This window comes from Setaria viridis, chromosome 5 (assembly GCF_005286985.2).
Source record: "Setaria viridis chromosome 5, Setaria_viridis_v4.0, whole genome shotgun sequence".
Lineage (NCBI taxonomy): Eukaryota > Viridiplantae > Streptophyta > Magnoliopsida > Poales > Poaceae > Setaria > Setaria viridis.
This window is the reverse complement of record NC_048267.2, coordinates 46,275,670-46,298,636: the sequence shown is the minus strand read 5'-3', so window position 1 is coordinate 46,298,636 and position 22,967 is coordinate 46,275,670. Positions and strand designations below refer to the sequence as shown.

At 46.1% G+C, this 22,967-nt stretch overlaps 5 protein-coding genes across 5 annotated transcripts; all 5 read right to left on the bottom strand.

Annotated features, from left to right (window-relative positions):
- Positions 1-279: 279 nt before the first annotated feature.
- On the bottom strand, positions 280-9,856 carry LOC117857713 (BTB/POZ domain-containing protein FBL11). The gene is given in 29 exon segments (XM_034740533.2): positions 280-554; positions 644-795; positions 875-950; positions 1,041-1,403; positions 1,563-1,637; positions 1,762-1,856; positions 1,949-2,030; positions 2,139-2,207; positions 2,339-2,418; positions 2,501-2,834; positions 3,082-3,279; positions 3,357-3,425; positions 3,534-3,578; positions 3,824-3,904; positions 4,325-4,380; positions 4,462-4,702; positions 4,792-5,130; positions 5,727-5,872; positions 6,052-6,309; positions 6,420-6,963; positions 7,706-7,851; positions 7,989-8,025; positions 8,162-8,270; positions 8,355-8,443; positions 8,576-8,625; positions 8,731-8,866; positions 9,254-9,380; positions 9,449-9,499; positions 9,594-9,856. Coding segments are annotated over 29 exon segments (4,368 nt in total). The 5' UTR covers positions 9,788-9,856; the 3' UTR covers positions 280-428.
- A 230-nt stretch (positions 9,857-10,086) lies between these two features.
- Positions 10,087-11,346, bottom strand: LOC117857716 (uncharacterized). The gene is made up of 2 exons (XM_034740538.2): positions 11,037-11,346; positions 10,087-10,944 (listed from the first exon to the last, which is right to left on the bottom strand). Exons 1-2 carry the CDS (start codon positions 11,272-11,274, stop codon positions 10,205-10,207), a joined length of 978 nt encoding a protein of 325 aa, XP_034596429.1. The 5' UTR covers positions 11,275-11,346; the 3' UTR covers positions 10,087-10,204.
- Positions 11,347-14,617: 3,271 nt separating this feature from the next.
- LOC117858172 (uncharacterized) lies at positions 14,618-16,113 on the bottom strand. The gene is made up of 2 exons (XM_034741188.2): positions 15,688-16,113; positions 14,618-15,572 (listed from the first exon to the last, which is right to left on the bottom strand). Exons 1-2 carry the CDS (start codon positions 15,989-15,991, stop codon positions 14,839-14,841), a joined length of 1,038 nt encoding a protein of 345 aa, XP_034597079.1. The 5' UTR covers positions 15,992-16,113; the 3' UTR covers positions 14,618-14,838.
- A 1,828-nt stretch (positions 16,114-17,941) lies between these two features.
- Positions 17,942-19,324, bottom strand: LOC117858184 (uncharacterized). The gene is made up of 2 exons (XM_034741205.2): positions 18,953-19,324; positions 17,942-18,864 (listed from the first exon to the last, which is right to left on the bottom strand). Exons 1-2 carry the CDS (start codon positions 19,230-19,232, stop codon positions 18,131-18,133), a joined length of 1,014 nt encoding a protein of 337 aa, XP_034597096.1. The 5' UTR covers positions 19,233-19,324; the 3' UTR covers positions 17,942-18,130.
- A 1,196-nt stretch (positions 19,325-20,520) lies between these two features.
- LOC117858130 (uncharacterized) lies at positions 20,521-21,827 on the bottom strand. Its single transcript, XM_034741138.2, has 2 exons — positions 21,491-21,827; positions 20,521-21,393 (listed from the first exon to the last, which is right to left on the bottom strand). The coding sequence occupies exons 1-2, from the start codon at positions 21,744-21,746 to the stop codon at positions 20,669-20,671; spliced, it is 981 nt and encodes a 326-aa protein (XP_034597029.1). The 5' UTR covers positions 21,747-21,827; the 3' UTR covers positions 20,521-20,668.
- Positions 21,828-22,967: the final 1,140 nt, after the last annotated feature.

Here is a 22,967-nt window from a genome sequence, read left to right as displayed (position 1 = left end):
AGTTCATCAGTGTTATAGTAGAGAAATTAAATTGCTTCAGCTAAGCATCCGACGTGGCGGTACTTCCCCATTAGGGAAGCAGCATGTCCCTGTCAGGTTGGCAAGCAGTGATGATCATGACACACAGCAGAGACCCAGATGCTGGACGGAGGACGTCACCTCCAATCCAATGCGCTTTTTGTTGGCCAACACGCATTTGCAGCAAATATCATTTCCACTAATTTAATCAAATCAAAGCTGGAGGACAGCCGACTGGATTGCCACATCACAACAACAGTCTTCAGTGAAACAGATAGACTAGTAATAGTTCATTCAGACAATACAGATACAGTACTCTCTAGTCTCTTCAAAATTTGGAACTACTGCTTAACAAGATTACAAGACAAAGAACACCCAGCTGCAAATCGCAATCATCTGCTATGGGGTTTTTACGATTCTGATGGTCTTATCAGGCTCTTCCTCTGCTTCAGGCGCTGCACTCTTCTTCGGTGGCCTCGCCCTTGCCTGTGCTGCTCCCACTCGTGCGCCCCTCGAAGCACGCGCTTGTCGCAGGCCTGTAAACACAGCATTCAGACCAATGCTTCATCAGCATTTGATTTCTTATATATATACATACATACAGCTCCAGAGTTACAGTAGTCACCTCGCAGACGTATTGAGTCCATAACTCTCTTTCTCCAATACCATCTGAAGCATTTGTGCTTGGCAAACAAGCTGCACCGTCAGCCAAAAATCTTTTCACAACATCCACACAAGGTTCCACAACTTCATGGTTCCATGAGTCGCCCGTGGTACCTAGCAAAATACGCACAAGGGATTACTACAGCAAGAATACGCCATTTGATGATGCACCAGTAAGTAGAAATCGCCTTACAGCAGAATGCTTTGGTTGCATCAACGCGATGTAAGTTCCACCCAAAGTCTTTACTCAGCCGATGTAGTCTCCGTCTCTGAAGGAGAAATCAAAACGTTACAGTTAGTCAATAATCAATGTTCACTCAATCTTCTAACTGAAGGGAACAAAGGATGCAAGTGTTTACTTGACGCCGAACAAGCCTGCGTGTGTTTGTCTTAAGCTGGGAAACAGCATCATCCAACAAGCTCTTAAGTTGATCATCATGTACAGTTAACATAGTTGTAGAAGAAGCCGCCTTATCCTTATCAGATTCTTTTCTTGTTAAATATAGTCTGAAAAACTCATCAAATTCACGAACCCCAATGGCCTGCCGCAGTCCTTGGGTGTAAACAGCATCTGGATCATATACATTGCATACTTCATCTAGCAGGCCAGCATCCATCATGCAATCAACCCTTTGGTTCACATAGTTATCCAGAACTTGAATATCAGCATCTACCCACAGGAAACAACAGTCGAATCTGGAGTTACTAGCCCGGCCCCATTTCTGCTCTGACATAACCAATGGTCTCATTTTAGACATTTAGAATTCCCAGCAAATTTAAACGCATACAAGAAATAAAAGGTGAGATGTAAGGTAATCAGCAGTTCAGATTAATGACAAAAAGTGAGCACCAAGCAGACAACTATAGGTGAAATTCCTCACCTTAGCAGCCTCTCCTTGGAAAAGATTGCTGGGTAGGGCACCAGTGGTCGCATACAACTCAAGGTAGCGTTTTATCTTTTCAACACAACAGCACGTGCGGAATGGAGAAACACAAAACAATAAATATCATTGGGAACAGAAAAGGAACCTGACAAAGCAGAGTCCTAGAAAGTTTAAAAAAATGGGCAGCACCCCTTACTTTTCTATGGTCATTTGGGTGGATCCGTTGGGCTGCGACAGGATCAATCTCCTTCAAGCGTTCATACCCACTGCCTTCATCGTTATTGTTAAGGCCTGATTGGCATAACAGACAGGTCAACCGATGTTTGAAAACTGAGCTACACAAGCTAAGAACAAGAAGTATACAATGTGACTAGAGTATTGACCTATGTCATCTGGGTGATCACTCAAAGTACAGTCCTGCATATCTTGTGCCATGTCATCAAAGAGGAATGGGCTAACAAGGGCCTACAATATGTAAGGGCAAAGAGACAGGAGCAAATCGAATAGTGCAGTCATTCAAAATAAGATGAACTTCATCATACAGAAATCGACCTGCCATCAAATCAAAATTACCTGGATGTAGAAGTTTGTGCCGCCGACAATAACAGGGAGGCCACCGCGATTCAGTATTTCTTGTATGATCTGTAACCAGAGGGGAATACGTGAGCAATTTTGTTACACAGGTCACCAAACCAAGTGGTACCACTGAAGTACTGAACATTTGCAACTAGAGTAAAGTAGTGATGCTTGTAGCAGCAGCAGCATTGGCTTACCGGCACGGCATGGTCGCGGAAATCGCGGCAAGTGAACTCGACGGAGGGATCAATTACGCTAAGGAGATGGTGAGGAACACCTGGAGACACGCATCAAGAATGTAATCTGACAGGAAATTGAAGTTGGGGATTGGGGAGTGGATCGAGTGGGGGGCCAGAGACCTTTCTGCTCGTGCAGAGGAACCTTGTTGGTGAGGACGTCAAGGCCGCGGTAGACCTGCATGGAGTCGGCGCTGACCACCTCGACGCCGGCGAAGTGGGCCGCGAGGTCGACGGCCAGCCGCGACTTGCCGGCGCCCGTGGCGCCCATCACAATCACCACCTTGCCCCGACCCCTTTGAGGCGGAGACGGCGGGGAACCCTCGCCGGCGTTTGGAGCCGGCGGCGTGGAGGCGGAGTCGGCGGGGTGGGCCATCTCCACGGCGGCGGGAGGCGGAACGGAAGCTAGGCAGGCAGGTGGGTGTGGGTGCGGGTTCTCCTGCGGGCTGTGGGCCTTCTATTTTCTTCATCAGTCGATTCTAGTAAAAATGTATTTTTTCTCTGAAACAATTCAGTTTTTGCTACTAAAAATGTATTTTTTCTCTGAAAAAAAATTAAAGACGAATGGAAACACAGAGGTTTAGTCCCAATTTTTTTTTCCGTGGATCAAAGTTTGACAATGCTAGGGTACAACAGCAACATCATCACAGTTTGGTCCCAGGACTAACTTGTCCAAAGATCATATTCATTTGATACAAACACACTACTCTGAAGATGGCAGCTTGTCACACTCTTTCTTTGACTATGGTGGTTGTCAGCCTCGTGCTGCTCCATTCCAGCACTACGGTGTCCTTGTGCACCGGCTTTGAGGCCCCTCTACCTCTGGGGAGCTCCAAACAAGACCCCCTCAGCGTCTTGCACCTGCTCATTCTTACGGCTCTAATCATCTTCCCCTCCGCGTTCTACAAAACAAATAGTAACGGCCATATATTAGCGTCTATCTAATCAACTTACGGCCACAAATCTTTTCGGTACTCACATTTGGGCTCTCATAACCTTCTTCACAAGCATCACAAAGATCCAAAGCCAGCTTCCGTAGTAGTGGTAACTGCAATAGGGATCAAATTTAGCTTAAGCTACAGATGTCAAAACGACATCTAATATATAATGCCAGTGGTAAAGGAACAATAGATGGCGCGACGAGCTACCAAGGTACCTCTCTGATAGCATCGTCTATGATGCTCCTTCCGATGCCTCTACCCTGCAGTTCTCAAGTCTCAGACACTATATAACCAAAGAAAAAAAACTTCTTAATGGAGAAATGTGCATCGGCATACATCTTGAATTTTTTTTTATAAATGCAAGTTCACACATCATTTCGAAAGCTTTGTTTCGACCACGTCCATATCAGCAACCACTCCCATCCTCAAGTACGATTTTAGTTGTGCTTTAGGATTTACCAGAAATATATCTCAATAACCTGACTAAGACATTCTTCATACGCACCGTGTGTCGTAGTAGGACGTCTTCCAAAGCTTTACAGTTTAAAATAGAAGAAACCCCTTGAACCGTTACTTGACCACAGTCCTGTATATGGAAAAAGAATGGCATCCATACACGACGGAGTTTACAAGTTGGAAACGATTTCAACCATCAAACAGAGTTTACAGGTTGAAAGCATAATACACACTTTATAGCATTGGAAGTAAAATACATCTCAAATTAAAGTTTCAACTAATATAAAACATCTATCAGTGAATTAAACACAACTGTAGAGTACATGCCAATGCACAAAATATGGACAGGCTATTTTGTTAGTTCTAGAAGCTACTCTTTCAAAGAAGGCTTTTGTTGCCCCCACCACTAGGCAAATCCCACTGAGTATAGTTACATTAACGACCGAACCCCCTAAATTTGATTTTATAGGAAAAGAACATATTTTAAGCACTGAAACATTAATACTAACTTTACTCAAATGGACGAGATAAAGGTTGCAATTAGGGATACCTCAAGGTGTAAAAGCACCAGGTTTGGCCACCCAGATGAGATTATCTCTTGAGAGCCTGTAGATCAAGAAAAGGTGAAAACCCAAACAGACAAAATAACAGGTGGATCAACATCCTGAATTTGAAAGTAAAACTTACTGGAGTCAAGGAGTTTACAACCAGACAGTGAAAGTTCAACTAAGTTACAATTATCTGTAAGGATTTTCAAATCATAATTGGTAATCCATGGAGTAACCCACTGAAGCCGTAGTACCCTTAATGTCAGTGCCTTTGTTTGAAAGCTAAATGAAGTTAAACTGCCAATACAATGGTGCAGGCAAAGCACCTGAAGATTTGTTGCTGATTCCAATAGATTTCTAACAACACTGTCAGATATCACCTGGAAGTAGAATTGTCAATTTATTATTATGGGCATGGAGTGAAAGGCACAAGTTTTTAGTTAACATGCAGTAGAGTGTTGGGGCACACCTGAAACCTCAGTGTCAGAGACTCGAGAAATGGGCAAATTACAGGTAGAGCATGCAGGACATTCTCCGCTAATGTTGTGCCGAGGCCAACTGTCATCTTCCTTACTTTACTAAAAGAAGGAATAAGGTCTTTGATTTGAATAGGGCAAAATCCCCAACCCATTTCAACATCCTCCAAACAACAAGTACTTCCTATCTCCTGTAGAAAATTTCCATACTTGTTACCACTGATTTGTTCTACTTCATCACGTTCAAACAGAAGATTACGGCATCCAGCTGTTTTCAGACAGTTCAAATTACAATTTCTTCGTATAACTGGTGCTAACGATACCATAGAAACCTGCAAGTTTATGGACAGGAAAAAAAAATTAAGCACTCTATTGTGGTATAAAGACCATGAAACTCGAGAAATACAAAAAAAAAATTGGGGGTTTTCCTTTGCAGCTAGCAATGGTAATGATGGCTATCGCATTCAAACAAAATAGCAGAAAAGTTCATCACATGATTAAAAATTATATACTAAAACTAAACTCTAGGAAGAATAACATATCAGCCTGATAGATAGAAACAAATGATCCACAGTCAGATGATAGGGACTTTTATGTGTGGTGGTTGAGTATAAACTCTAGCCGAGGGGGTGTGCGTGCGTGTGCTTTGGGTGCACTGTATTCTTTGGGTTCTTCTTAATGTAATGACACGAGGAAAAAAACTCCCTAGTTCAGCATGTGTTACTCATCAACAGTCTCCTGGCTCAGTGAATGTCCCAGTATGAGCATTTCATCAATAAGTCAATTGTAGTGCTTGATTAATTAGAAGCTCAAACTAAATTAAATAACCAGTATGATACATATTTTTATAAATAAGAAACACATTAAAATACAAAAAGGTGACCAGGCACATTGAACAAAACCATAATTTCAAACAGAAAAAACGTACCATGGTCTCTGAAACATCAAGATACTCAAGACTAGAGCCAACAAACTTGCAGAGTGCACCATCTGTAAGTGATGTTTCCCTTAAGCACAGAAATTTCGTGATATTTATAATGCTCATTAGCTGGGACAAAGCAGCAGCATCAATACCTACACATAGACATAAATCTAATCAGCTACTGCACCCATTCGCCTGTAGTGGAAGGTGTACATGATTATGCAAATCAATAGAAACAAGCATATCATCGTATTCCTGTTGTCTTAAATAAGTTGTCATTTTCTTAGTTGTGGAGGGATCATGGGCATGAAACAAAGACAACTGTTTTTACCTTTGCAGCCACCCAGATGTAACTCTTGCATATTAAATGCCATAACATGAGCATGTCCACCGTTGTGGTCAGGATTTGTAGTGCATAGCGTTTGAATCGATCGGTTTCCAAACGAAGTATAAGAAAGAACCATCGAATGGATCTTTGTACACTTCATCAGAAAGTTTGAAATGCCATCATCTGTCAACATGGTGCAGTTTCTAATGTTTATGTAAGAGAGAGAATTTTTCAGCGCAGATATCTTCACCAAGTCCACATCTGCACGTGCACAAAAAAAGAAGTTACTAGCTTGCTGGTAAGATGATGAGGCAATGACCATATGCACCGCTGCAAAGCAAGAGACAATAAGATCAAATTTTTTTAATTACCATCAATATCATTTCTGCCTTCTAATGTTACTCTTGACACATTTGAGAAAACTGAATTCAGTTGCCTGTCATATGGTGGACATGGTATGTAATATCTTCTTCGATTTTGCTTCACTTTGCCTAAGACTTCAGAACTGAAAGAAACTATTGATTGGTTGGGTGTTATGGTGCTGGTATCAATAGTCATATCAATTTCATCAATCCATGGACATCTCAGTAACAGATATATCAAATCATCAAAGTGAAATGACAAACAATGTAAAGCTCTGAATATCCTTAGTTCCGGAAAAGCCAACTTCAACCAGTCAATTGCTGCACCGAAATGAACATTTGGACATTTTGAAAGATCCACCATGCGTACATTCCTAAATAATAAGGTTTTAGCAGCCTTCTCCAGTTCATCATACAGAATGAAGCTTTGATGATCAACCTGGGTGTATGAACTTACTATCCTTCTCTTAAATGAAACATCCAGATCAGTAGGGAGAACAGATATGTACAAGAATGCTGTAGTTATTTGTGGACATCCTGAAAGCACTATGTTCTGCAAAATAAAATCGTCATCCATTAAAAATACACAACATGCATGTTCTGCTCTGAACAATGATGGTCAAAAACTAATTTTACATATTGACTTCTGACATGATCATCAAGGTGAGGCGAGATTTTGGTTTGAGAATTTTCAGGGAGATTGTAATGGTGGCCAGCTGGTGCATTTGGAGACACAGAAATGGAATTATCATGCATGGTGGTGTCCTCTCTCGGTATCTCTTGGAAGATGGAGGAGCTTATCTAAGGAGGAGCTTGCCCTTGCCATCCACAGAGCTAAGCCATCCTTAAAGCTGGAGCTTGAACAGTGGTTATGTAATTTCACTAAATCTCTTTTAATTAAGATCTCTCTTTGGGCTTGTAGCCTTGTACATGTACATATCCATCATGTTTATAAAATAAAAATATCAGTCGGGGCCTCCCCCTGCTGTTCCATAAAAAAAAACTAGTTTTACAAAGGAAGTTAAGTAAGCCAATTAGCATACAGAAAAAAATACTTTAAGAGTGCGTGAGATCTAGTCAACCTAAAGCCTTTCATAGCAAATACTTCGCTTATTTTCCCAGCATTTGATCAGATTAAAGTACATGAAGAGGTTGCATTTGGTTCCATTCACTAAACGTAATTTTTTGCAAAGCAACAAGAACTCAAAAGAATAAATCATAAAGTTCAAGAATTCTACACAGCTTAAATGTATTACAATAGTATTAGTACAATGGAAGTGAATGCAAAAGAATACCTTTGAATATTCTGTTATTCGAATGCCATATCCCTCCAAATTACCGCCAGCAATGGCATCCAATAGAGTTTTCAAACTGTCCTTGAGAAGATTAAGAATTGTACAAACGATATTGTTTCCAAAGTCAAACCAATGCCTCTTTATTCCTAAAAAATACAAATACAATTTGCCATATCGTTACTAACACATGACAAGAAAGTGTGGAGAGTGTGTAATGTAGAAAAAGAACAAACATGAGAATCAACTGTTATCACTTAAAAATTACTGATCGAATAGTTTGTACCTGTTGCAAGTTCTAATGGTAAAAGGCATATCTTCACCTATGGAAATAATTGAGACAAAAAAGATATGCATAAATTAACACAGTCAGGTGGCCTGATGAACACAATACAGAAGATGCAGGAGTCAACATGGATTCGACACTAATATTACTCACATATATTGTAGAATGTGTACCTTGCTAAGAAGGAAGAGGTGGCCATCTACTGAGTTGGAATTTGGTCGGTCACAGGGTTCCATATTTTCTGAAACCCAATATAAAATTGCTTCACACAATTGTTTTTCACTGGACAAGGACAGAAAATTATTTTCCTTCATAGAGGGGAATCATAGCAATCAAGTTTTGGAAAACAGTGAGGAAACAACGAACCTATCGACCGTCAGATGTGGACATTCAATGCTTGAACATAACAAATCATAAGGTATTTTATTAAACGACTTCCTTGAGATAACAAATGCCTGCACGGTTCACGCAATGGCAATGATACAGGAAGCACATGGCATAATGCATGAGCATATAAAAAGGAACCAAACTTCGCAAGGAAATGTATCATAAATTCATATTACTGCAACGCAATATATTGTACCTACAAAATTCTGAGCTAGATATTCTGGGCATATGTCTTGAACAAAAGTAACACCTGCAACCATAGCCATAGTGAACAAAAAAGCTTCAAGAGTCAAGTAGATTTTGTTAAAAATGGAAGCTATGAGAATACCAGAACACCATAACAAAAGATACTAACCATGCTCTTGAGCAAAGTACCAGACTTCAATAACGAAATCCAGTGGAACTAGCGCGGAAGAAGTTTGAGAGCCCATGGTGCGGAACCACCTTTCACACTCCACTAGAAGGCTATCAACAGCAAGAAACAAAGCTCCCTGAAGGATAAGTGAAGTTAGAGACTTAAGTGAAGTAGTACCTACCATAAACCAAAGGTAGTAGCAATAGCCTCAAATCAAGCAATGAGTATGACCTAAATGGACATCTCCCTGCAGCAGCTTTCTGCTATGGCACCAGTCTACTTGTAACAGCTCATGAAGGTCACCACAGTAGACAATACAATAGTACTTGAAATTCTTATTCATGCAACACCAATTATGAAAAATGGTAAACATTATCAAAATTAAGCTTACTGACAAAGTGATTATCATGAATCAACAGCAGCAGCTAAGTACAGAGCCACACAACTGTGAACTATTCAGAACTGATAAGAACGAACACTAGATTGTACAGTGTACAGGTGTACTGAATGGAGGAGTGGATACCTCCAACAGCAGGAGGAAATTGCCGTGCGTGATGGTACAGCTCTCGGAAGGCTCAAACAGATAGCGTAGCACTTGCACGGCAGCCTCCAAATTGCAGCCGAGCTGCACATATTCTCTGCCCGATTCACTGCACCCACAGAAAGCGTCCATGAGATGTAGTTGCTTGAGAGCTCGAGGGCTTGGGTTTTCGCTGACCTGAAGCTGCCGCCGAGGAGCGCGCGGAAGTAGGACGAGCTCTCGATTAGCCTGTTCACGATTGACACGCCACAAGATAGGATTAGATCATGAAAGCGTAGGAATCAGCAAGGAGTTAGGTCGAGATGAGAGAGCACTCGCTTGCCTGTGCCGGTCGGCACGAACGGCGACGGTTGGGGACGGAAGCGTGTCGAAGCGCGAGAGGTCGGAGACGGCGACCGGCAGAGGGCGAGGGGAGGAGGGAGGAACGGATTCGGCGGAGGAGGATGTGTCAGTGATCTCAAGAACCACCGGGTCGCCGGCGACGGCGGCGTCTTCCCCGTCGCCGGCGAAGGACATGGCCCGTGGTGTTCGCTCGGTTCTGGGCTGATTGCTTCAGCAAATTCTCCCTCCCCACAAGATCGATCGGCGGGCCGCCGCCGGTCCGAGAGCTGCAGGCCCAACTCTAAAGTGGGAAGGCCCAACCTCAACAATTATTTTTCCTTTTGTTAATTTCTTCTTCTTTTTTGCTGCAAAAAAAAAAGCCCACATGTTGCTTACGCTCTAGCTAGAGCAGCAGCACATTATAATTGCTGGTAGTGCATTCCTCCAATGATCAATCGTCGGTCGTATTCGATTTACGTCAATGATCATAAAGATTGAATTTGAATGAGCTGCCACGATAATTCAATCTTATTTCTTGTTCTTCAATTTGTCCCAGATAAACCGTACGTCATGGATAAATTATTATTACTGCGTGCTAGGGTAGCTTAATCATTATTCCGTGTCGGTGACCATCTCAATGGCCGGTCCTCCTCCGATGGTTGCGGGGCGGCGGCCGAACCGTGCGACGGCGCAGTCCGTGGAGAAGAGATCGGAGGAGAGGTAGTCCGGCGCGCCGCCCATGACCGGCATGTTGGACTTGACGTCGAGCTTGTTGACGTAGTCAGGGCGGTAGGTCTGGCCGAGGACGCCGTGGACGTCGTCGGTGAGGTCGTGGAACTTGAAGCCCAGGTCGAGGTGCGCGAGGCTGTCGTCGTCGGTGACGCCGTAGTTGTGGATCCGCGAGTCCTCAGCGGTGATGGGCACGACGTTGGCCATGATGCGGAAGACGCCCCTTAGCTCGACGACGATGGTGTTGACCTGCGCGGTCCTGGTGACGGAGAGCGCCGGCGCGGTGGGCGGCGCCCACCTGGCGCCGACGGAGCGGTGCAGCTCGACGTCCTCGTCGTCGAAGGCGATGGTGAGGTGGTCGGCGGCGGCGTCCCACTTGGCGGTCTTGGCGGCGCCGACGTAGAGGCGGTGGTGGGCGAAGCGGATGCCGAGGGCCTGGATCCAGGTGAAGTCGCGGCTCATGGCGGGGTTGCGCTTGCCGATGAAGTGGGCGTTGATGTGGAGGTTGGCGTCGGAGAGGATGCAGAAGTCCTGGTCCTTCTTGCCGTGGAAGTAGAAGTTGTTGCCGTCGGCGCCGGTGAAGCGAGGGTCGCCGCAGGAGACGCCGGGGTAGAAGTCGCACACTGCATATATTATTATATTGTTTCATTAATTGTTTGCATTGTTGCATTATTGCATTGCATGTAATAGAAAATACAACAAAACTAATACTGACGGCAGAATGTCTTGCAGCTTGGGCACTGGATGAGGCACTTGTGAGGGCATCGGTTGTTGCAGCTGGCCGTGCAGGTGGTCTTGTTAGTCTTGGTGTTGGTGCACTTGTGCTGCGTGTTCTTATTCTTCGACGGGGTGGCCACCGCCAAGCTCGACGGCTGTGAAGCCGACTGCACGACGGCAAACGCCGCCAAGCACACCATGACCAGCACCAGCTGCATCACCGTCGTCGACGCCATGTGTGCTGTTAGATCAATGATGATCGATGGAGCTAGCTAGCTGGTGATCTCGCAGCCACAGCTGAGCCTAGCTTTATATATATAGCTACCTAGTGTCATCAATCGATCGAGCTAAGCTAGCTAGCTGGGGGTGCACGCAGCTGCAGGGCAGAGAGAGAGAGAGAGAGAGAGAGAGAGAGAGAGAGAGAGAGAGCTGGCCGTCGAAGTTGACATGCATTATTGGAGCATACTATTGATCGGAGGAGGAGCTTGAGTCCCGGCTCAGCAAATCAAGATGCATGCTTGATGCTTCCCTTGTACACAAGATAGAGACAATGCAATGCAAGCAACATCCTAATTAGTATAAACAACCAACATGCACTAGCTATTACACTAGCGGTGACCATCGATCATCTATCAGTAAGGTACTGTGCTACTCCCTCCGTCCCAAATTACTATTCGTTTTGACTTCTCTAGATACATAGCTTTTGCTATGCACCTAGATATATATCATGTCTAGGTACCTAGCAACCAAAACGAATAGTAATTTGGGACGGAGGGAATACATAACATACCTACTTGCGCGTTAATTAGCTACTTGCAGCATGCAGGTCGGCTAAGCTACCACAAGTCAAGAATGAAATTCCACGCCATTTCCTTCTTTCTCTGCAGCACGGCCAACATTACAAATTCCAACTTACATTATATATATGTCACTTTCAAAGTTCAAGTGGGACTATATATGTCTGAAACGGGCTAGCTAGTAGTCAGTCCATGAGAGGTCGAGTACAGATGTGCAAACAGGATTAATTTCTTTTATCTGGCTACTAGTTGCTCCCATCCTTGAGCAGGAAGCAAGAACAGTTAGCTGTCTTGTACTAGTTGGACCCACAATTGGAACTTGGAAGATAATTTGTCCAGCAGAGAAAATGCAAAAGCTAGTGCTCAGGCCAGAAATGCTGAGATTCTTAGCAAAACAACATGGAAGATATATATGTGGACAAACTAGCTAGGGACGTGAAAAAATGGCATGTTCAGTTTCCTGCCGGAACATGTGCATGGAGATGATTGGGAGATGGAGCAAGTGCAAAGTGAAATTGCTCATCCCTTGAGTGATGTAAACTGCCAGGATGAGACCGTGTTGGCTATCATATCCCTCCACATAGAGGATGACTTGGAGCCCAGCGAAAGCAGGTCATAAGCTCATCAGTTCTCATGCACCGGTGCTCGAACCAATGGTTGAGATAACTTCAAAATGGAATAAAACGTACAAGAAATCCTAGCGCTAGCCCGACGGCTCCTCCTGTTCCGGTGGCAAAGGCACAAATATCGATCGATCTCTCTCTTTGATCTTGTTCCCGGGCGTTAGCCTCCACATGAACCACCGTACGTGATCATGACTTAACGGGCAAGCAAAATAAACAGCTATATATAGTCAACCCGGCGGACGCGTCGGCGTCACAACACATGCCTGCCTGCCTCTTGGCTACTGGATAGAGAGCTAGTACATCATTAACAAAGTGCATACACCATGCATCTCCATGACTAACGATGTAGAAACTATTGCTCCCTAACTCCATCCCAAATTTACCTTAAAAAAACTCATCGCAAATTGCTACTCGTTTTGACTTTTCTAAATACATAATTTTTATATGTATATATCTAGACATATTATATACCTAGATGCATATCAAAAGCTATCACTACCGGAAACAGGAAGGTTGCTGAGTGCCTGAGGCACTCGGCAAAGGCCGAAAAACTCTCGGCAAAGAGTTCGCCGAGTGTAACACTCGGCGAACGGCACTCGGCGAACTTTCCTACGGCAAACGGTGGAGTTGCCGAGTGTCGACCATCGAGCACTCGACAATTTGCCGAGTGTCAAAAAGCACTCGGCAAACATTTTCAGAAAAAATAAAAAAAAATAGAAACAGCCGCCGGCCGTCGCCGCCGGCCACGGCCACCACGCCGCCATCGGCCGCCACGCCCGCTGCCGCCCGCCACCACGCGCCAGATTCGGAGGGGAGAGAGGTGGGGGCCGCCGGATCCGCGCCGGAGGGGAAGAAGGGGGCGCGGATCCGGCCGGAGGGGAGGGAGCCGGGGAAGGAGAGGCCGGATCCGGAGGGGAAGAAGGGGGCGGCGGCGGCGGGGCCGGGGGCCGGGCGTCGGGCGGCGGCAGGGCCGGGGACCGGGTGCCGGGCGGCGGGGCGGGGGGGAGAGAGGAAGAGGTGAGGGAGTAGTACTGGCGGAGGAGATCGAGGGGATAAGGCCGGCCTTGCGGTTGGGATAAGGCCTTGCGCGCGGTTGGAAAAAAAAGGTCGCCGAGTGTCGCAAAGATATTTTAAAAAAAATTAAAAATATCTAACAGTTTTAAAAAATTGTCAAAAATTTACATGAAATAATAATTATTCTCTATTGACTATACAAAAAGTTGTGTAGTCAAATCAAAACTCGACCGTCATTTTGACTCCAAATCTTATGCAATCCTTCTCAACGTTACTATTCTTCTTCTGAAATGCTTCGGTTTGTAAACATCGTACGTGACAAAATGTGCAAAACATTCTCAATTTTTTTCCACAGCCTCCACCTATGATATCATCACATCATGACAAATCTCATGATTTTCAGACTTTGCTTGTTTTCTTTATAATTTAAAAATACCACTGCCACACGTTCGTGGTCGTGTTTCCTGAACAAGATGTTCGAAATTTCTTGTCATTTCATGGGTCAGGTCTCAAATTGGGCCGAATAACATGAATATCATTTTTCTACTCATTTTGTTCCATAATTTGAATCACTTGCAGTTCAAATTTGACTTATACCAAAAATTTCCTTGAAATGCAATTAATTAAATAAATATAGCAAATAAATCCAAAAATATACCAAATTTTAACATGGAGTACCACATGTTGTATGTGGGGAGTAGAAAAAATTTCATGGTGAAAAGAGAAAAAAAATTATTTTTTTGCCGAGTGTCAAAAAAAATACTAGGCAAACCCCCCTATTTGCCAAGCGTTTTTTTTGACACTCGGCAAACCTCCCTCTTTGCCGAGTGTTTTTTTTGACACTCGGCAAAGAGGGGGCTTTGCCGAGTGTTTTTTATTTGACACTCGGCAAAGCCCCGATTTGCCGAGTGTTTTTTTTTTGCCGAGTGTTTTTGGATTGGCACTCGGCAAAGAGCTTGTTTGCCGAGTGCTCGCAAAAAAACACTCGGCAAAAAAAATACACTCGGCAATTTTTAGCTTTCCCATAGTGTATGTATTTCTAAAAGCTAAAACCAACAGTAGTTTGGAACGGAGGGTGTATTTTTTTTTTGGCGAATACAAAGACAGAATTATATTCATTAAATATGCGCACAATAATGAAATAGGTAAACGAGTATCATAGTTCTTTTTATCAAGATGAATTGACACATTTCTCAACTAGTTGAATTTCTTCTTCCTGCTGCTTATTTCTTTTCTTCCTGCTTGTTCCTCATATATAATACACACGGGGTCGACATATATAGATTTTGTTGACTTAATTATTTCATTTCATGCATAGCACGGATCAGATCAACGGACAATAATCCGCCATGCATGCAAAGATTTAAGAGGCGAATGTGGTGACCCCACCGCCGGCAACGCCGCCGCGGCGGAACCGGGAGACGGCGCAGTCCGTGGTGAAGAGACCCGACGACCGGTACTTTGGTGCGCCGCCCATGATGGGCATCTTCTTCCTGATGTCCAGCTTGGTCACGTAGCCAGGGCGGTAGGTCTGCCCCAGCACGCCGTCCACGTCCCTGGTGAGGTTGTGGAACTGGAAGCCCAGGTCCAGGTGCACCAGGCTGTCGCGCCCCGTCTTCCCGTACTTGTGGATCCTGTCGTCCTCCTCGGTGATGGGCACGGCGTTGGCCGAGATCCTGAACACGCCGTCGAGCTCCACGGCCACGGTGTTCACGTCCTTCATGCGAGTGACCGACAGGCCGGGCAGGGCCTGCTTGTTGGACTCCCAGCGGGCGTTCCTGACGGCGTCGATGTCGACGGGCTCGCTGTCCAAGGTGATCTGGATGTGGTCCTCGTCCTCGTCCCACTCGGCGTCCCTCCGGGCGCCGACGTAGAGGCGGTGGCCGGCGCCGAAGGTGACGCCCAGGGCCTGCACCCACGTGAAGTCGCGCTTCAGGTCCGGGTTGTGGTTGCCGATGAAGTGGGCGTTGATGTGGAGGTCGGAGTCGGTGACGATGCAGAAGTTGTCGTCCTTCTTGCCGTGGAAGTAGAAGGTGTTGCCGTCGCCGCCGGTGAAGCGAGGGTCGCCGCAGGAAGTGCCCGGGAAGATGTCGCACTCTAAATAATTAATTTAAGGCATGAATTAGACCACCATCAGATGGAATGGAATGGAATTGCATTGCATTGCCGACGCTAGCTGTGCATACAGACAGAGAGACAGACACACACATACCGCAGAAGCTGAGGCAGTAGGCACAGAAGACGATGCACTGGTTGGGGCATCGCTTAGGGCAGCCGACGTAGCAGCCGGCCGGGTTGTCCTTGTCCACGCACGTCACCTGGTAGTTGCGCTTGTGCCCAAAGTTCTTGCTAGTCAGGGTCACGAACTTGCCGCCGCCTTTCACCGGCGGCTTCGGAGGCGGAGGCGGAGGCGCCGCCGCCGAGGCCACGCCGCACGACAGCGCAAGCGCCAGCGCCAGCGCCACAGCCGCCGCCAGGCACAGCTGCTGAGCCATGCCCGCGCGCCTGGCCAGCATGGTTCTACTAGCTTTGTTCCTGATCACTGGCTGCCGGCGTCCGGCTGTGGTTTGCCGGGGTTCTTATGGGAGGAGGGCATATGCGACTAGGCTTCTTGACTTGCTGTCTCTCACTCACTGTGAGCAGCTACTAGCTAGGAGGAGTACAAACAAGTGAATCTAGCTACTGAGGACAATTAACTAACTAGCCCGGCCGTGAATGATGCCTTACTTGGGAAGTCGCGTACAAGGGGACAAAGTCACAAGTACTGCAAAACTGGAGTAATCTCTAAGGGTCGTCAGTTTAGCTGTCTGTCAAAAAAACCTATCACATGTCCAACCGGTTGGATCCTTAATTGACGGCTGCGATCGATTTTCCCTTTCTAAGAAACCAAACCCTATCTCCTACTCCCGACACTCCTATATTCAAAATATATGTCATATGGAACATCGTCACATTCTAGTACACGATGAAACTTTCACCAACCTTTTTTTTCATAAAAATGCAGATTCCAATAATGTTAATAAAATATAATGAAAATACCCTAAGTCTATCAACTTTTTGAAATAATTTATATTGATGGTCAGCTCTGAAAAAATCTGACCAACAGGAATCCCAAAATGACGATGGAACGAGAATTTTTTTATTTATTACGAGAGAGAACATACCTATATCTATTTTATTTATTAAAATGACTTATACTTTGAACCAAAGAGAGTACATGTTGCTATCACCGCCCCTTACGGCCTTATTACCTTCACACTCCACTTCCACCTTCGATGCTTCATCCTTGTTGGTAATGGCTCCTCCACCATTCGTGCTGCATCCACTTCCCCTCTCGGCCCTATGGTTATTTTTCACACCAATCATGGATCGACACCCTTGGATGTCTCCACCTTCGTCGCCAGCGTGACCATATCCGATAGTGCTATTGTCATCGTCCTCTCCCTTGCTAATCCACGCAAAATATGATGTCCCTACCATTGTCCTCTACCACACAACATTTTGCTTGTCGCTCACTGCCTCACTGGTCAAACGACCTCTAATTCCCAACCTAACCTCTACATCTAGTAGGATGTTATTTGGTGCGTACGTTGTGGACTCCTAATTTATTTTTTCCCTATTATATATTGGAATATTTTCTCTTCGTAGATTTTTTCTCTTTGTAGAGTATTTTTTCTACTAGTTGAACATTTTAAGTTGAAGAGTAAGTAAAAAAATTTCCCACAGTAAAAAAGAAAGTTCAACAAGATTATTGGAGGTCGCCGGACATGGCGGAGAAAAGTTTAACACGTACCTCTTGCGTCGCCAAATTGTGGTGAGCATGTATGTCATCGTATTATATAGTATTATTGTTGACTAGATCCCCAAATGAAGCGACGTCAGTTGACCTAAACAGAGATCCATGCTTGAATGTTGGAGTACCTACTATCTAGCTTACCTTACCTTAGCTTTTGTTTGTGTGCATGTGGAAGCGTGATTGAGCAGAAAAAAGAGTGGCGACTCAGTTCAATTCCAGCTGTACGTTGACAAGATTTTAAGATAGATGTTGATCATTATTATATTACTTTGTGTGCCATACTGCTTAGAATGGCACATCATCGCATTATAACTAAGAAAGTCAAAACGATCTACAATTTGGAACGGAAGGAGACGACCTACAATTTGGAACGGAGGGAGTAGTTTGTGTATGTAAAAATAGTATCCGTATTTCCTGGATTATTGCCCTATATATCATGATTTGTTCACATATGTACTGGCCGATACCATAGAGATATGTGCAAGATTTTTTTAAAAATTATTTGTACACTGATTATTGTCGTCATCACTTCCTTTCATGAATCAGTTAAATTTGAATTTTTTTGCAAAAAAGAATAATCAAATAGTGCGATATATACTTTTCGTGGTTACATTAAGTCCGAGCCGTTGGATACAGATCTAATTAATGGCTCAAAATTCAGATGCAGGGATGGCCAAAAACTTATTTCTTCCATGTTATGAGACGCATGTAGTATGATCACTTGTCACAAGCATGCATGATGCATGTTTATACGTACGTCCCCTACACAATGCAAGACAATGGCGATGGATCGATATTTAATTTGTTGGTTATTATTTCCTGGCACACGCCTGTAGTATTATAATTTTATATTTAAGATTTAAGAGGCGAATGTTGTGACGGCGCCACCGCCGGCGGCACCGGCGCTGCGGTGGAACCGGGAGACGGCGCAGTCCGTGGAGAAGAGAGTCGACGACAGGTACTTCGGCGCGCTGCCCATGATGGGCATCTTGGCCTTGATGTCCACCTTGGTCACGTAGCCAGGGCGGTAGGTCTGGCCGAGCACGCCGTCGACGTCCTTGGTAAGGTTGTGGAACTGGAAGCCCAGGTCCAGGTGCACCAAGCTGTCGCCCTCCGTCTTGCCGTACTTGTGGATCCGGTTGTCCCTGTCGGTGATGGGCACGGCGTTGGCCGAGATGCTGAACACACCGGCGAGCTCCACCATGATGGTGTTGACGGTGTCCATGCGCGTGACGGAGAGCCCGGGCAGGGCCTTGGACACCCAGCGCGCGTTCTTGACGGCGTCGAGATCGACGGGCTCGGCGTCGAAGGTGATCTGGATGTGGTCCTCGTCCTCGTCCCACTCGGCGTCCCTCCGGGCGCCGACGTAGAGGCGGTGGCCGGCGCCGAAGGTGACGCCCAGGGCCTGCACCCACGTGAAGTCGCGCTTCAGGTCCGGGTTGTGGTTGCCGATGAAGTGGGCGTTGATGTGGAGGTCGGAGTCGGAGACGATGCAGAAGTTCTCGTCCTTCTTGCCGTGGAAGTAGAAGGTGTTGCCGTCGCCGCCGGTGAAGCGAGGGTCGCCGCAGGAGGTGCCGGGGAAGATGTCGCACACTGCAGTGAATCGATCAGTGATGTCGTCATGATACATAGAATAGTATATAAGAGAAGAGAATTGAAGAAGAAAATGCAAGCTACGTACTGCAGAAGCTAAGGCAGTATGCGCAGAAGACGAGGCACTTGTTTGGGCATTCTTTTGGGCACCCGACGTAGCAGGCCGGGCCGCCCTCGTCAGAGCAGGACACCTCGTAGTTGCGCTTGTGCCCGAACGTCTTGGGGGTCAGCGTCACGAACTTGGAGTTGGGTGGGGGCTTGCGCCTTCCCTTCAACGGTATCCCCGCCGCCGACGCCACGCCGGCAAGCAGCGCCGCCGCCAGCACCACAACAAGAAGAGCCATGCCGCCGCGCCTTGCCGCCATCATCACTTACTTACCTATAGTTGGCCGGCCGGCGAGAGGTGGTGAAGAGAAGCTAAGCTTTGCGGTGGTTGTGGCTGAAGACCCAGGGATGAAAGGATCGGAAGGGATTCTTATGGAGCAGTTGACTTGAGGTAGCTACCTGAAGTGGAGGTCAAGCGGCTTGCATGGGAAGTCGCGTACGAGGGGACAAAGTGACACAGCAGCTGTAAAGAAGAAATAGCAGTGGCGTATAGATGTTGCAGGCACCACCCGCTCCATGTTGCTCGCTGCATCGATCGACGACCCTTCTGTTCTGGCCCGGAACATTCAGGCGATCCCACGCTCGTCGTCGTCTTGCTCAGGTCAACTCCGTACGCACTCCAGATCATCATCAGCTCAACAACATGGGCGATGGGCGGTGGCCACTTCCGTTGCCGCCGGCCGTGACATGCGCCCGTCGGCCGGTCAACCCCGCCGCCCGTCCACCTGCCCTTTTGTTCCTTCTATACAAATGCCGGATGTCGATATGGACTGGATGGACATTTCATCGACCACGACCTGGGCCTGTTGACTCACGTGGCTGGGCCAGATTTGAATGTACGCGATGTCATTCCGCGCAAACTGGGCCCAACAAAACTCTGTGCTTTAGTTGTTTGCAAACACCCTTTTATTTTATTTTTAAATCACCAAGAAAACTAAGTGAAATACCAAAATACGGATAAAATTCACTAGCGCTGCACCCGAAACTTTCTTTGCGACAAAACACAAGTGCACAAAGAAAAAAAAAAGAACTGATAACAAAAGCAATATTAATCCCATTCGTATATCCATGTGCAATCTGTAACATCGCTTGCTACATTACTAAAGTCATGTTGGATCCACCCATCTAACATTTAGCTGCCTAAAACTTTAGTAACTAGTTAAATTTTAGTCAAAAGTGTTTGGATCCACCGACTTAATGATTGTTAAAGAGAAATCTGACCATCTTACCCCTCCCTCGTGAACCGCGCTTTCGATCTCCCGGGCAGAGATGCCACCTCCTATGACCCCTTGCTTGAGTGCGAACTCCTTATACCTTCTTTGATGGAGTACATAATTAAGTTTTTACTACCTCACTTTGTACAAGTTATAGTGGTTGTTTCTATTTGCCACCAAAGTGTTGCAAAACAAAGGTTAATTTCCATATCTCGGTAAGCAACGTGCGTAGTAAAATTAGTTGCCAACCAAATAGATGCCCTGCTCTGCAGAACATACAACCGCGCAAGATGCTGAATGGTTATGGAGTTTTCCCACAAGTGCTTAATTGCAGTAATTAAGCAACGGATTAACATTGAATTCCATCATAATGACGATCAACACCAAGGTTGTTCGTGGTAATAATCAAAATTATTACTGCATGCGATGACTATATATATAGTCTATCGAAATTTGCATGCATATTCAAACGATTATTGGCAACTTCAGTAGGCCCTAGCAGTGACCATGGAGATGCCGGCGCGGCGGGCGCCGAACCTTGCCACAGCACAGTCAGTGGCGAAGATGTCCGAGGACAGGTACTTGGGAGCCCCGCCCATGACGGGCATCTTGGAGCTCACGTTCAGCTGGTTGACGTAGTCGGAGCGGTAGGTCTGGCCGAGGACTCCGTGCACGTCGTCGGTGAGGTCGAGGAACTTGAAGCCGAGGTCGAAGTGCGCGAGGCTGTCGTCCTCCGTCACGCCGTAGTTGTGGACGCGAGAGTCCTCCTCGCTGATGGGCACCACGTTGGCCATGATGTCGAACGCACCCTTGAGATGCACCCTGACGCCGTTGGCGGTGGCGGTCCTGGCGACGGTGAGCCCAGGCACGGCGGTGGACTGCCACACGGCGCCTATCTCGGTAGGGATGTCGATGGGTGCGCCGTCGAAGGCCAGCTCGAGGCGGTCGACGTCGTTGCTCCACTTGGCGGTCTTGGCGGCGCCCATGTAAAGGCGGTGGTCAGCGAAGCGGATGCCGAGGGCCTGGATCCATGTGAAGTCGCGGCTCATGGCGGGGTTGCGCTTGCCGATAAAGTGGGCGTTGATGTGGAGGCCGGCGTCGGAGAGGATGCAGAAATTCTGGTCCTTCTTGCCGTGGAAGTAGAAGTTGTTGCCGTCGCCGCCGGTGAAGCGAGGGTCACCGCAGGAGACGCCGGGGTAGAAGTCGCACACTACATATATAATGTTTTGGATTTTGATAAATTGATACTTATTAATGATAATTATTAGTCAAGAACAAGCGCAAAGCATGCAAGCTCATCAGCTTACTGCAGAAGGTCTTGCATCCTGGGCAGAGGACGATGCACTGGTTGGGGCATCGCTTGTTGCACTTGGCGTTGCAGCTGGGCTTGTTGGTCTTGTCGTCGTTGCAGGCCAGCTGCTGGTCCCTCTTGTACTTGCCCGGAGTGATGATGTGGTAGTTGGACGGCAGCGGCCGCGGCGGCGGTGGGGGTGACTGCGCAGCGACGGAGGCCGCGGCGGCGCACAGGCCGACCAGGGCGGCAACCACCCATGCAGGGGCCATTGGTGGCTACTGCTACTGGAGCTTTGAGAACTGATATGGCTGGGTGCAGTGTGTGTTTTGCGGTGAGGAATCAGATCAGGGGACGTGCCAATTTATAGGAAAGCCTCGATCCGGCGCGCGGCCGGCGTACATCGCCGGTGAAGTTGGCACGTCGTGCCGCCGGCGTTTTCAGGTCAGGAACACTTTAAAATTCAACTGGATTCGTGTCCGCGTCCTACGTCGTCGAAAGCAATTAAGTTGACTACTTATATATAATAATAATTATATATAATAATTGCCTTAAGCTGCAGGCGATTCTTTGTCTTGAAAGCTGTGAGATGAGATTCCCTTACAACAAGAAAAGCAGGAAAGGGGAAAGGAGATTTGTTGGAGTTGCACTTTTGCTTGATTGATGATGGACTGCAGAAGTAATAAGCAGCTAAAACAAAGAGTAGAGAGGAGGGACGTCCCTTTGCCTTACCCCTCTCCTACAATGAAACACTTTTCTTGTTGTGCCATTAAGAAGTACAAAGGAAGTACCTCAAGTGACTTGGTGCTCTATTTTGTCAAAAGTTTTTTCAAAATCTAACTTCAGTATGATGAGTTCCTTTAGTGGAAGGGATAGATCATTGGTCCTAAAACTGGGGTAATGTTTCTTTCTCAACATCTAAAGCATACAAGGCTATAATTGGCCAGAGAAATGTTCATCCGGTGTACCATTGGATCTGGATGTCTAAATGCCAGATGAAACACAAGGTCTTCTTTTAGCTTCTGCTCAAATACTGTCTAAGCACAAGATATCTCCTGAGACAGAAGAACATGGACTTTGACTCCTACACATGTGATTTGTGCATCTTACATAAAATGGAGACAGTGGCACATCTCTTTATTCACTGTAACTTTGCCAAAGCATGTTGGGATTCGATTGGGGTGTCTGTAATAACCACCAGACCTCTTCTTCAAATCTTCAGACTCATAAAAGACAAGCTTGCAGTCCCCTTCTTCATGGAGATAATTAACTTGGAGTATTTGGACAACAAGGAATGACCGGATGTTTAACAATATTGATCCTTCGGTTGATTTATGCAAAAGGAAATTCATGTTTGAATTTTCCTTAGTTCTGCTCAGAACGCGTCCTGTTTCTATGCCTGTCATGAATTCTTGGTTGCAGACCTTGTAATTTTCTCTGGTTTTTTAGGCTTAGGCGTTGCTTTGTTTTTATGTTACTTGTACTTTGAACCT

What these genes read in the sequence shown, in the direction of transcription:
- LOC117857716 (XM_034740538.2), bottom strand. Translation starts at nt 11,274, where the DNA reads ATGGCGTCGACGACGGTGATGCAGCTGGTGCTGGTCATGGTGTGCTTG. An exon ending in AAGCTGCAAGACATTCTGCC is followed by an intron (nt 10,945 to 11,036) that starts GTCAGTATTAGT and finishes TAATATATGCAG; the next exon opens with TGTGCGACTTCTACCCCGGC.
- LOC117858172 (XM_034741188.2), bottom strand. Translation starts at nt 15,991, where the DNA reads ATGCTGGCCAGGCGCGCGGGCATGGCTCAGCAGCTGTGCCTGGCGGCG. An exon ending in CTACTGCCTCAGCTTCTGCG is followed by an intron (nt 15,573 to 15,687) that starts GTATGTGTGTGT and finishes TTAATTATTTAG; the next exon opens with AGTGCGACATCTTCCCGGGC.
- LOC117858184 (XM_034741205.2), bottom strand. Translation starts at nt 19,232, where the DNA reads ATGATGGCGGCAAGGCGCGGCGGCATGGCTCTTCTTGTTGTGGTGCTG. An exon ending in ATACTGCCTTAGCTTCTGCA is followed by an intron (nt 18,865 to 18,952) that starts GTACGTAGCTTG and finishes GATTCACTGCAG; the next exon opens with TGTGCGACATCTTCCCCGGC.
- LOC117858130 (XM_034741138.2), bottom strand. Translation starts at nt 21,746, where the DNA reads ATGGCCCCTGCATGGGTGGTTGCCGCCCTGGTCGGCCTGTGCGCCGCC. An exon ending in AGGATGCAAGACCTTCTGCA is followed by an intron (nt 21,394 to 21,490) that starts GTAAGCTGATGA and finishes TTATATATGTAG; the next exon opens with TGTGCGACTTCTACCCCGGC.